This window comes from Oncorhynchus gorbuscha, linkage group LG04 (assembly GCF_021184085.1).
Source record: "Oncorhynchus gorbuscha isolate QuinsamMale2020 ecotype Even-year linkage group LG04, OgorEven_v1.0, whole genome shotgun sequence".
NCBI lineage: Eukaryota > Metazoa > Chordata > Actinopteri > Salmoniformes > Salmonidae > Oncorhynchus > Oncorhynchus gorbuscha.
Genome location: NC_060176.1, coordinates 76,939,278 through 76,953,929, shown reverse-complemented (window position 1 = coordinate 76,953,929; position 14,652 = coordinate 76,939,278). Strand labels below are relative to the sequence as shown.

Sequence of the window (14,652 nt, the reverse complement as noted above, 5' to 3'; positions counted from 1 at the left end):
TTTTTTTGTTTTTTTAAATCTTTCTGAAATTGTAGGACTTTGTCGAGCTGCTAGTTACCGACATAAAAACAAAATAATTTAAGATGATTTCTGTGTTAATATGGAGGAATGAAAAATAATCTATGTTTTGTACACTAGTGGTGTGCTGCTAAACTGAAAATGTGGACTCAAAGTTTGTGATAAAATCACAAAATCTGGGACAGCGGTAGATGTATGTACCCTGAAAATATATAGATATGGAGCCACCCCAAATTTGGCCCCTGGGGGTGTGGCAGCCACTATATATTTTAAATTCCAGTCAATGTCTCTATACCAAGTTGATAGTCTCATCTTTCAGATACATTTGGAACTAAGTTGAAAGCTCAAGTCTGATGACACTGGTGGCCAAATCGTCTGTAAGGCATATCAGTGGTTATTTTAGATCGTGCTGGTACATAAAATAAGCTCAATCGCCAATTTCTAAGCCTCTGAGTATCACAGATACACAACACTTTAAATGAACAACAGCAACATGCCTATGACAAGTTGCTCTGGATTGATCAAAATAACTTTTAAAAACATACAAAACATATATTTTTAAACATGGAATTTGGCCAAATATATGCTCATTGTCTCACAAAAGGTTATAAAAAGTAAATGTGTTAATGTTCGACAGGAAGTTTAATTTTGCCATCATTTCCAATTTGGGGTAAAAATATTTAAAAAAGACACCTTTAGTGCTTTTATAGAGAGGACTGTCTTCATGAATTTCAATGGACAATCTGAAACCACAACAAAGCAGTGAGGCTGACACTTTTTAGGGGATAAACAACTGAGGCTAATATTGTAGGCTAATTAAACTACGTAGGCTATCTAATGTTCTGTAGGCTAATTCAATTATGTAGGCTATCTGATATTCTGTAGGCTAATTCAATTATGTAGGCTATCTAATATTATGTAGGCTAATTAAACTATGTAGGCTATCTAATGTTCTGTAGGCTAATTAAACTATGTAGGCTATCTAATATTATGTAGGCTAATTAAACTATGTAGGCTATCTAATATTATGTAGGCTAATTAAACTATGTAGGCTATCTAATATTATGTAGGCTAATTAAACTATGTAGGCTATCTAATATTATGTAGGCTAATTAAACTATGTAGGCTATCTAATATTATGTAGGCTAATTAAACTATGTAGGCTATCTAATATTATGTAGGCTAATTAAACTATGTAGGCTATCTAATATTATGTAGGCTAATTAAACTATGTAGGCTATCTAATATTATGTAGGCTAATTAAACTATATAGGCTATCTAATATTCTGTAGGCTAATTAAACTATGTAGGCTATCTAATATTATGTAGGCTAATTAAACTATGTAGGCAATCTAATATTATGTAGGCTATTTAAATTATGTTGACTAATATTCTCTAGGCTAATTCAATTATGTAGGTTATCTAATATTCTGTAGGCTAATTCAATTATGTAGGATATCTAATATTCTGTAGGCTATTTAAATTATGTAGGCTATCTAATATTCTGTAGGCTATTTAAATTATGTAGACTAATATTATGCAAGATAATTCAATTATGTAGGTTATCTAATATTCTGTAGGCTAATTCAATTATGGTGGCTATCTGATATTCTGTAGGCTAATTGATTTATGTAGGCTATCTAATATTCTGTAGGCTAATTCAATTATGTAGGCCATCTAATGTTCTGTAGGCTAATTCAATTATGTAGGCTATCTGATATTCTGTAGGCTAATTCAATTATGTAGGCTATCTAATATTCTGTAGGCTAATTCAATTATGTAGGCCATCTAATATTCTGTAGGCTAATTCAAGTATGTAGGCTATATAATATGCTGTAGGCTAATTCAAGTATGTAGGCTATATAATATTCTGTAGGCTAATTCAAGTATGTAGGCTATATAATATTCTGTAGGCTAATTCAAGTATGTAGGCTATATAATATTCTGTAGGCTAATTCAAGTATGTAGGCTATATAATATTCTGTAGGCTAATTCAAGTATGTAGGCTATATAATATTCTGTAGGCTAATTCAAGTATGTAGGCTATATAATATTCTGTAGGCTAATTCAAGTATGTAGGCTATATAATATTCTGTAGGCTAATTCAAGTATGTAGGCTATATAATATTCTGTAGGCTAATTCAAGTATGTAGGCTATATAATATTCTGTAGGCTAATTCAAGTATGTAGGCTATATAATATTCTGTAGGCTAGTTTAAATTATGTTTTTTTTCTTTTTTCTCACCTTTATTTAACCAGGTAGGCCAGTTGAGAACAAGTTTTCATTTACAACTGCGACCTGGCCAAGATAAAGCAAAGCAGTGCGACAAATACAACAGCCCAGAGTTACACATAAACAAACGCACAGTCAATAACAATAGAACAATCTATGTACAGTGGGTCTGAGGCTGGGATAAATTGATACATAGGCCATAGTAGGGAAGTAATTACAATTTAGCAAATTAACACCGGAGTGATAGATGTGCAGATGATGATGTGCATGTAGAAATACTGGTGTTCAAAAGAACAAAAAAGTCAATAAAAACAATATGGGGATGAGGTAGGTAGTTGGATGGGCTATTTACAGATGGGCTATGTACAGCTGCAGCGATCAGTAAGCTGCTCAGATAGCTGTAGGCTATCTAATATTCCTTTAGGCTATTTCAATTATGTAGGCTACATAATATGCCATCAATGTAAATAATAATTTGTTCTTAACTGAGTTGCCTAGTTAAATAAAGGTTACATTAAATAAATACAATATTATGACCACACAAACTAATGGGGCATGGAGCTGGAAAAATGGAACCACTCTCAAATTCGGATATGGAGCTGTGGATGCAAGGCCTGACCATTCAGATCAAAATTATATGTTTAACAAACAATGGAGAAATATATATATATACACTGATTATATTTTGGGTTCTGAGGAATGGGGTAAGACAGCCTTTAAAAGTTACATTCTTCAACGATCAATGGCTATAGACCAAATCTGAAGGCCTAACTGTAAAGTAAGCATCCTAAAAACCATGTCAATGGGTTTCTACAGGATGTGTCCATTTATCCCAGCCTCAGACACTGGCATTGGGATACAGACCTACTGAGAGTTACGTAAGCTGAGACTACATCTCTACATGAGACACTCATTGTGACAGTGCAAGTGGTTTACACTGTCTATGGGCGGTCAGGCACAGGAAATGACTCAAAGGTAATGACACAGGTGTGCTGTGTAAACAAATTGGTTTTTATTAAGAAAAACACTCATTTAATCCTGGCTCTTCCAGAGCTCTACAGGGTCACAAAAATAAAATCTCCAAGAAAATGATCAGGTGGTTGAGGAACTCATTTCTATGTAGTCACCTACATTGAGATACTATTTGAGTCTCTATTCCACCTGAGACAGCCTCGTTTCTTTGATCCGATTTCAATTTCAATCAGTGCATCCCTTCCTGTTTCTCATCACCTTCCCATTTGATGTGACATTCAGGTGGAATGTCATGTTGTATACATTTCATCAAGGAACTTGGAAGATTATATGAACTCTTACACGACTGGTTGTTTTAAGGTCTTCTGGGACCTTTTCAAGTATACGCCCGTGTATACAGGCGCAGGCCTGCTCTCATAACACATAACATTCAAGTCAGCAATGTGAAAACATCCAAACATAGGCATCCTCAGAGCCCAGAGGCCCTAGAAAGTTAAAACACACCATTCTGTCCTCTAGGAGAAAGTCTAGTTGTCCAATGAGGTCCAAGCTGAGATGTTCCAGCAGACACAGACAGACGCTCCAGTCATCCACGCTCTCTGGACCTCCGAGTAAATTCAACCATAATGATCCAAAAATGTCCAGAGATTGTGGCCAATCTTCAAGTAGGTCATCCATTGCTTGTGTCCTGTTTGTTCATGTGGTCCATACTGCCAATGATGGTGTGTGGCAAAGTGCTCTCTCTCTCTCCCTCTCTCTCTCTCTCTCTCTCTCTCTCTCTCTCTCTCTCTCTCTCTCTCTCTCTCTCTCTCTCTCTCTCTCCCTCTCTGTCTCGCTCTCTCTCTCTCTGTCTCTCTGTCTCTCTCGCTGTCTCTCTCTCTCTCTCTCTCTCTCTCTGTCTCTCTCTCCGTATCTCTCTCTCTCTCTGTCTCTCTCTCTCTCTCTCTCTCTCTCTCTCTCTCTCTCTCTCTCTCTCTCTCTCTCTCTCTTTCTCTCAGGAGCTTAGTGAAGCCATCTGTCTACATCCTGAATTTAACCCCCTTCCCCAGTAACACACACACAGGGCAAAGGAGCCTGTCAGACTACAAGGGATTAGTCCTTATATAGAAGAACCTCATTGGCCAGACTGGCACTGCCAGTAAGCATCTCTCACTTGTCTCCTAATCAATGTGTGAGGTGTAAACATCCTTTGATGACGGTGGAGAACCATCTTTTTACATGTCACATCTTTTTACATGTCTTCGCTTACAATCATATCACAAATAACATACTTCAGTGAACACACGTAACTCCAAATGGTCCGAAGTATACAAGTTTTTTCCATACTTATCTGTGCTTCACAGGACAGAGGCCTCAACTCAATCTGACCCTGAACTGGCTCAAGCGGCTGAACACTGTCTGTACCCGAAGTAGCAAATGTTTCACTGTTCTCATTGTTCAACTGAAAGCTGTATCAGTTTCGTATCAACCAACATTTATAATGGCACATGTATATAGCATTCAGATTTGCTATAGAATCTCAAGACTAATTTGCTCTCTGCTTTTAAGCTATTTGCCTTTTAGCCCCCAGGGTTCAGATTAGTAATATGACGTGCTATTCTGATTACCATATTTAGTACTATGCCCTTGCATGTAAGATTGAACCTCCTCTCGCAATTCGGTATTAGATGTGTTATTTCTACCACCTCCATGGCCTCGAGTCTCCTCTCTCTCCAGCCAAGTCAAAGTATCATTACTTGAGGGTCTAGCCCTTCCTATTCAATCACATATTCATGCAGGGAAGTTGATGCAAACATGTTCCATGAGTGGTCGAAGACCTTGGAAAAAGTAGGGAAAATGTTCGCAAATGCATTTTTCTGAATTTCCTAAGGTTAACCACCAGGTGGCACTGATGTCAACATTGTGACGCTGATCTCTGTGGAGGATCGTTTACAAACCGATCTGTCACATAAAACCCGCAATGTCTTATTAACTCAAACGTCGTTACACGTAAAGGTTTCACTTACAAAGGAGAATCCCAGTAGCTTCGAGGTAAAGTCAGCCGTGGGACTGGCTACAGACCTTCCTGCAATAAGTGTTTCATTGTCAGTAGAATAAGACACGCGAGTTTCGGCAGCTATATGAACGACATTAAAAACATATGTAATGGGGAGTAGTTCACACTCTTGTCTCTGAGTTCACAACCAGGCTGACGTGGATACTTTAATTACATTATCTTCACCACGATATACTATTAACTACTAACTATGTATTACTTTCTACAGAGAAATGTCAAACTGTTATGATAGGTATATTTCTTTCTTCACAAATTACATTTTACAAATACTACAGTAATGCAGTATACATGACATGTCTAACTGAGTTGCAGTTCACTGACTATAATTAAAACAATATAATCAGATAAGAACAATTCTAAGATGTTATTCTCCAATAAAGGATATCTACTATCATCCTCTTTCTATTGTGTTTCAATCACAAGGTCATGCCCACATCTTTTAGAATGTTAAAGGGATAGTCCACTCAAATGAAAAAACGACATTTTGGTTTCTTTGCCCTGTAAGCCATCTATGGACAAGGTGTAGATTGGTTTTGTTGACCTGTTCACTGTGTCATTTTGTAATTTGGGTGAACTGTCCCTTTAAACAGGCTGGGCTAGGAAAGCAGTAGGAATTCTCACAGAGCAACCTATTCTCTGATTTAGGGTTTGGTTTTTATCCAGAATGTCATGCCTTGATATTTTATGATATTGATGGCTTCTCATGTCAATTGTTTTTTATCAAACAATACAAGTTTAATATGGGGGATAAAAAGATCAGCAGTATTTTCCTCCTTTCTAAAGAAAGGTAACTTTAAACAGGGAACTAACAAAGGCTGCTACTGGGTTTCTGATAACTCCCCTTGGCACCATAAGAATTACACCATGGGCTTGTGAAAGAGGAACTCTTCAGCCCTTGTTGCCAATGAAACTGAAAATGGACTCCTCCTGAGCAGATTACGAAATACACTGGATATTTCTGGTGATGTACAGGAAGATGTGAGTGTGTTTCTCAGACAGACAAGTAACCAGCCGTGGGCAGATGAAGTAGGGTCCATTCAGATATGAGCACAAACCACTTGCCTTGTCCTGGACTCTTCTAAACAACAGACTACGGCCACGTTGAGACCTTTGTTTGAAGTCTGATCCATGGGAAACCTTGGGCACAAAGATGCTGTGGGACAAAGCGGGCACAGTGCTGCTGGTCCCTAGAGTGGCACCGTAGAGCACGGATCCCATAACCTGCCCCCGATTCAGCACCCCCTGGGAGGGGCCACTCCCCAGCCCACCTATGGTAGCTTCAGCCGAGGATATCTCCACAAAGAGGTATACGTTTACACACTGAAATCGAGGGCAGGGTACAAGCTAGTTTGGGACGCTTTGTGACAGTGTCCATTACAGCCTATTTCTTGGGGCATTAGGTGGTCAGTGACATAAAGTGGGTTTGAGTTGTAGTGAACATGCAACCATGGAAGGAAAGCTAACTCCCAGGTAGTCAAGTAAATAAGCACACCTATTTCACACCTATTTTACACCTCAAACAAGTTCCCTCCCTCAAACCAGCTGGAAGTGTTAGAAAATGAAAGGAGGTGTGGAAATGATTTACAGAACTGAAATACTAATGTGAAACAAGAACAAGCTTGAACTTTGACTTCATCTTGAGAGAGCCATGCCTTAAGGAAATGTTAACTATTCTTTTGTCTACTTCACTCTGCTTGCTCACCCAGGCCTAGAATGAATCACTGTCCATCATCTTAGTAATTGAACGGTTCATCTAAAATAATGAGTGAATTTTTGTAAAAGTGTTTTCACTAAATATCATTTTTTCATGCAAAGATGTTGATTTGTCAGTCAATCACAGGGATAACACCCTTCAAATTCACATGACGTGCGATGACAATGGCCATTATAAGCCCCTACTGTCACTCATTTAAGTCATTTACAGGACTCCGGGCAGCCGAGCGGAAATGGAGGAAAACTCGCCTCCCTGCGGACCTGGCATCCTTTCACTCCCTCCTCTCTACATTTTCCTCCTCTGTCTCTGCTGCTAAAGCCACTTTCTACCACTCTAAATTCCAAGCATCTGCCTCTAACCCTAGGAAGCTCTTTGCCACCTTCTCCTCCCTCCTGACTCCATGACCAAATGGGACAGAAATACCAGAATTTGTTCTGTTCTACATTTCAGACAGAATCTATTCACCAGACTCCACAGCATTACAGCATGAAGAGACTTAGCGAGCTCAAACCTTCCTCCAGGCAGAACCTCACTGACGCTAAGATAATGTTCTTCGGCATTTCAATAACAAATGTTTGTGTTTACGACTTATTCTTTTACATTTGTAAAAGCCACTGGGTTGAGAAACATTTACAATAAGGCTGACAAATGAACATCAAAGGAAACATCATACTGAACATCAAGTAACACGATATACTGAACATTAAGGAAACATCATACTGAATATTAAGGAAACATCATACTGAACATCAAGTAACACGATATACTGAACATTAAGGAAACATCATACTGAATATTAAGGAAACATCATACTGAACATTAAGGAAATATCATACTGAACATTAAGGAAACATCATACTGAATATTAAGGAAACATCATACTGACCATTAAGGAAACATCATACTGAACATTAAGGAAACATCATACTGAACATAAAGGAAACATCATACTGAACATTAAGGAAACATCATACTGAACATTAAGAAAACATCATACTGAACATTAAGGAAACATCATACTGAACATTAAGGAAACATCATACTGAACATTAAGGAAACATCATACTGAACATTAAGGAAACTTGGACATTTTCAGCTTCCAGGGAATGTGTGCAGATCCTTGCGACATGGGGCCGTGCATTATCATGCTGAAACAGGAGGATGGCGGCGAATGAATGGGACAACAATGGACCTCAGGATCTCATCACGACATCTCTGTGCATTTAAATTTCCATCGATAAAATGCAATTGTGTTCGTTGTCCGTAGCTTATGCCTGCCCATACTATAACCCCACCACCACCATGGGGCTCTCTGTTCACAACGTTGACATCAGTAAACACCATACCATAACCCCACTGCCACCGTGGGGCTCTCTGTTCACAACGCTGACATCAGCAAACACCATACCATAACCCCACCATGGGGCTCTCTGTTCACAACGTTGACATCAGCAAACACCATACCATAACCCCACCACCACCATGGGGCTCTCTGTTCACAACGTTGACATCAGCAAACACCATACCATAACCCCACTGCCACCGTGGGGCTCTCTGTTCACAACGCTGACATCAGCAAACACCATACCATAACCCCACTGTGGGGCTCTCTGTTCACAACATTGACATCAGCAAACACCATACCATAACCCCACTGTGGGGCTCTCTGTTCACAACATTGACATCAGCAAACACCATATCATAACCCCACTGCCACCGTGGGGCTCTCTGTTCACAACGCTGACATCAGCAAACACCATACCATAACCCCACTGTGGGGCTCTCTGTTCACAACATTGACATCAGCAAACACCATACCATAACCCCACCACCACCGTGGGGCTCTCTGTTCACAACGTTGACATCAGTAAACACCATACCATAACCCCACTGCCACCGTGGGGCTCTCTGTTCACAACATTGACATCAGCAAACACCATACCATAACCCCACCACCACCGTGGGGCTCTCTGTTCACAACGTTGACATCAGTAAACACCATACCATAACCCCACTGCCACCGTGGGGCTCTCTGTTCACAACATTGACATCAGCAAACACCATACCATAACCCCACCATGGGGCACTCTGTTCACAACATTGACATCAGCAAAGCGTTCACCCACAAGAGGCCATACACCTGATCTGCGGCTGTGAGGCCAGTTGCCAAATTCTCTAAAATCATGTTGGAGGTGGCTTATGGTAGAAAAATTAACATTCAATTCTCTGGCAACAGCTCTGGTGGACAATCCTGCAGTCTGCATGCCAATTGCACGGTCCCTCAAAACTTCAGACATGTGTGGCATTTTGTTGTGTGACAAAATTACACATTTTAGAGTGGCCTTTTATTGTTCTCAGCACAAGGTGCACCTGTGTAATGATCATGGCATGCCTGGGTTCAGTCACTGCCTGGGTTCGAACCCGGGTCTGTAGTGGTAGATCGCTGCGCCACTCGGGAGGCAGGAACAGCAGTGTTCTGATCATTAGAATGCCTATGTCATAACTGCCATGTCTGTATGTTAAGTGGTTTGATGGTTCCTTCCTTTCACCCACAACTTGATCACTCATCAACTGAATCAATAACCTGATCCCAGATCAGTCTGAGTTTGTTATACAGATATGGGATCAGACTACTGAATCGACTCCGTATTGATTACTTACGTATAAATGTGGTGAAAATCTTACATGTTACATACAACTGATTCATATTCTATTATTCATCAGCAGTCCTGTATTTCTTTTTCTCTCATAAACTTTGCCCTCGTTTTCCTGTAATGCAGAAAGCTTTCCATAGCTGTGCTCTTCCCTGAGAGGCCCCTGAGTGTGGTCCCTAGTCCAGCCAGTGTAGTTCAATAAACCAGGCGCTGGCCAGTCCAGTATACTATAGGCGATGAGAATCATCCAGACGTTCTCAAGCCCCAGGGGGAGACCGCAGCACTGTGGGGATTCTCACCGAAATTTGGCACTCGGGAGCTGTTTGTCCACTGACAAATGATCTTGTGCTCAGATGTACTGTATTGTTCCTGACAGCTTGACTGAGGGCTTCTTTGTACTGGTTCTCCACTGAGACGACGAGGGTCCGGGGACATCAGGAGAAACGTTAAATAGAACAGATTAGCTGTTCAACGCTGCCAATGTTGTTATGTCACTGCCTTGACTTACTGTGTATTTGTTCCGTAGGCATGTGTACGTTTGGAGATGCAGTATCCAGTAGTCTAGAAAGACTATTGTATTGTACCGTCACAGCCAATTATTTTCCCTCTTACCAAAGTTTTTTATTTTATTTTATTCATTAACAAGGTTGTAAGTCATATGGGGCGGCAAGTAGCCCTAGTGGTTTGAGCTTTGGCCCTCAAGTCCCTCGCAATGATTATTTTACTATCTGACTATATTTTAGGCCTGTGTTTCTTTCAGTGTAAAGTTGCATAAAACCACAGCAACACGGTCAATATTTGCTTGGACTCTACACTTGATTCTGAGTTTTCTAGCATAGGGTCAAACTGGATATCAAATATCAACACAACTGCACATGACTGAGGGAGTCATCTTCTTGGAATTTGGGAGGAAGATGTGTGGCGACAATGTGTAGCGCCACTCGGGAGGCAGGAACAGTAGTATTCTAATCATTAGAATGCCTATGTCATAACTGTCATATGTCATAACGGTTTGATGGTTCCTTCTGGAATTTGGGAGGAAGCGACAAAGGAAGCTCCGTCCATATTTTAGATGGCTATAACACAGCTGTTGGTCTCGTGTCTGATTCTGCTTTTTCATGTCCATTCAAGCTGAACTGACGAAGCTTGAAAAGCATGTGAAAGAAGAAAATTAAGAAGGCCTCTTTTTCCCTGCTGTGGCAAAACCTCATTATTCCCTCAAGCCCCTCTGTCTGAAAGGGAGGTGTTCCTTGGAGGAGATTACAATCTCCTCCCTCTTCAGTGAGCCTCCAGCGTGTGAGAGAGTTTTCTGCACCTCCTCCCTCCATTCGCTCACTGGCCCTTTCATTCCCTCTCTCCCTCATTCCCTCTCTCCCTCATTCCCTCTCTCCCTCCTCTCCAGCGCTGGGTGTACTATCTCCGACTTAAAGAGCTACTCTTCTCTGTTGTTTATTGACTGAGATTTTCCCCAAATAACCCTGCAAAGGCCAAGAAATGACTCCCTAAAGGAAGGTATCCCAAAGTTTAAAGGTACAGTAGCAACTCTCTTCACACTTTTTAAAATGTGTTTATCTGACTGAACCACTGGCTGTGTGCTACTGTTTACTCATACCTCACTATTGGTTAGTCACTATGTGGCAGTTCACTATTGGTTGCTTTCTATTGGTTACTCACTATCTGGCAGTTCACTATTGGTTGCTTTCTATTGATTACTCACTATCTGGCAGCTCAGACTGAACGAAAACATTCTGTGATTCCACATGTGGCATTACTAAGGCAGTGGAGTTTTGCTTCCTTCAGTTCTATGTTGTTTCATTGTAGCCCGAGCAATGTAGCCAACCTGGACTCAGGGGTAGACGTAACATAGTAAAAGTAAATCAAGAAAACTCCAATTTGCATGATATGTTACGTTTACTATGGTATGTCTTAATTTTTGAATGTCCATCATCCATTTCTTATATCATGTTGCGAATTACAATTTGTACAATATGTTACGAATTTGTAAAACGTATGAAATGCCACGAATTTCAAATAGTTGTGACTAATGTTAGCTGGGTAGCTAACGTTAGCTAGGCTAGGGCTAAGGTTAGGGTTCGAAACATGCAACCTTTGCATTGCTAGACGTTCGTTATATGTAACCGTCTGTCTTATTTAACCATACCAAAGATAACATATTATGCTAATTTCAGCATCTCGGATTTAAATTTACTCTGTTACGTCTAGTCTATGAGACCAGGCTGGCTCCTACACTACAACAGCTACTGCATAAAGAACTTGTCTGTATTCCTTATATTTTCAGTTCAGATATATTCATCTTTATTTTATAGATTTTGTATACGTACATACAGTATATATAACAGATGTTCACCTAAAACTGAAATCTAAAAGTCAATTATTGGCAATCAGATCGATGGCAATAGATAGATGACTTTCTTTAGGTTATATGACTTACTTTCTGTGAAAATATCATCCAATCCATGTCATTTGATGTTGTTTTGGGAAAGTTCCCTTTTCTTTCTGTTCATTCCCACTTGCCCCTTGAGAGTTTAACTTGTGATTATCATTGGAACGTGTAGGTCTACACACTGTACAGTTTGGGGTTTTTAGTTGTGATTATCATTGGAACGTGTAGGTCTACACACTGTACAGTTTTTTTTTTTTAGTTGTGATTATCATTGGAACGTGTAGGTCTACACACTGTACAGTTTGGGGTTTTTAGTTGTGATTATCATTGGAACGTGTAGGTCTACACACTGTACAGTTTGGGGGTTTTAGTTGTGATTATCATTGGAACGTGTAGGTCTACACACTGTACAGTTTGTTTTTTTTAGTTGTGATTATCATTGGAACGTGTAGGTCTACACACTGTACAGTTTGGGGGTTTTAGTTGTGATTATCATTGGAACGTGTAGGTCTACACACTGTACAGTTTGGGGTTTTTAGTTGTGATTATCATTGGAACGTGTAGGTCTACACACTGTACAGTTTGGGGTTTTTAGTTGTGATTATCATTGGAACGTGTAGGTCTACACACTGTACAGTTTTTTTTTTTAGTTGTGATTATCATTGGAACGTGTAGGTCTACACACTGTACAGTTTGGGGGTTTTAGTTGTGATTATCATTGGAACGTGTAGGTCTACACACTGTACAGTTTGGGGGTTTTAGTTGTCTGATACTTAATAGGGATTTTTCAATGGATCATTATGGTACATTTCCACTGGTGGGCTTTGCACCAGGTTTTGGTCCAGAGATTGTGGTTGGTAAGTGTGATGATTTGGGGTGGCAGTAACTGAAAGTTGCTGGTTTGAATACCTGAGCTGACAAGATGACAAATCTGTGGATGTGCCTTGAGCAAAGCACTTAACCCTAATTTGCTCCAGGGGTGGCTGACCCAGTAAAACAATGCATTTCACTGCACCTATCTGGTGTATGTGAGAATAAAACATGAATTAAACAAATACATATTATAGCCCTCTTCTTCTCTTACATTTTCCACCCTCCTTCCCTCCCCAGATTGTCTCATCTCAGCTCTAAGACCAGTGTGGGGAGCCGGACACAGGATCAGGATCTATAGGTCGTCACAGGTGTTCTGAATATAGTGGTACCAGCAACAGCACTACTGGCAACTATGACCAAGACCAACGGGGAGAACCCGCAGGCCCGAAGCCGAGTCAGACAGATCCGCGATGGCCTCCAGTCCCGTTCCCTGAAGGCTGTGCAGAGGGTGGAGAGTGTCACTAAGGATGACGTCAAGGGTTTCTTCCGCAGAAACGCCTTTGTGATCTTCACTGTCGCTGCGGTCATCATCGGCAAGTGTTGTGTCTTTAAGCCTTTTAGTTTGAGAAATGAGAAAGGGCCAGGGAGAACAGAGTTTGTATTAATTTATTCATATTCCTCATCCTATCTCTTTCTCTCTCTCTCTCTCTCTCTCTCTCTCTCTCTCTCTCTCTCTCTCTCTCTCTCTCTCTCTCTCTCTCTCTCTCTCTCTCTCTCTCTCTCTCTCTCTCTCTCTCTCTCTCTCTCTCTCTCTCTCTCTCTTTCTCTCTTTCTTTCTTTCTCTTTCTCTCTCTTTCTTTCTCTCTCTCTCTCTCTCTCTCTCTCTCTCTCTCTCTCTCTCTCTCTCTCTCTCTCTCTCTCTCTTCTCTCTCTCTCTCTCTCTCTCTCTCTCTCTTTCTTTCTTTCTTTCTTTCTCTCTCTCTCTCTCTTTCTCTCTCTCTCTCTTTCTTTCTTTCTTTCTTTCTCTCTCTCTCTCTCTCTCTCTTTCTCTCTCTCTCTCTCTCTCTCTTACACATGCACTCACAAATAAACACACACACACACACACACACACACACACACACACACACACACACACACACACACACACACACACACACACACACACACACACACACACACACACACACACACACACACACACACACAAACAAACACATTATTAGATTTTGTTTAACAAAATTTGAAAATGCATTGTGTTGAAGGTTGGTTCTCCACTTACAATCAGTGTTTTCATATTCTCCTTCTCACATCATACAAAATGGGAGAATTTGGTCACGATTGATCATCTGCTGTGACATCGGTGCATCTGATAGCAGTGTAACTTCCCCCACCATGCCTTCATGCTCACAGGGAAGAATAATGGTCAGATGAAGTGAGTGGAGGAAGCCTTCACTAACCTCTAACCTCTAACCATTAACCCCTTAGCCTATCCCAGCAGGATCATAGCCGGGAAAAGCTCTGTGATAGAATTCCACACACAGCCCCCAGAGAAAGGGTCAATTGAAGTCCCTGCTCCTCCTTTCCTGAACCCTAACCCTGCCACCTGGAGTCATGTTGAAATTCAGGATCACACTAATAGAGTGGTCCAAATCACACCCTATACCTTATATTGTGCACTACGACCGTAGGCTCTGGTCAAAAGTAGTGCACTATATAGGTGAAATAGGGTGTCATTTGGGACACATCCTCAACTTGTGTTAGGAGTTTTCGTACAAACGGAAGCCT

At 40.6% G+C, this 14,652-nt stretch overlaps 1 protein-coding gene across 1 annotated transcript in view; it reads left to right on the top strand.

The window, feature by feature from the left end:
- The first annotated feature begins 10,981 nt into the window (after positions 1 to 10,981).
- Positions 10,982 to 14,652, top strand: part of LOC124034667 (excitatory amino acid transporter 1-like) — a 30,597-nt gene continuing 26,926 nt past the window's right edge. The window contains exons 1-2 of the mRNA XM_046348136.1: positions 10,982 to 11,177; positions 13,162 to 13,457. Of these exons, the coding sequence (XP_046204092.1) occupies positions 13,277 to 13,457 (181 nt within the window). The 5' untranslated portion in view covers positions 10,982 to 11,177; positions 13,162 to 13,276. The remainder of the gene's footprint in view (positions 11,178 to 13,161; positions 13,458 to 14,652) is intronic.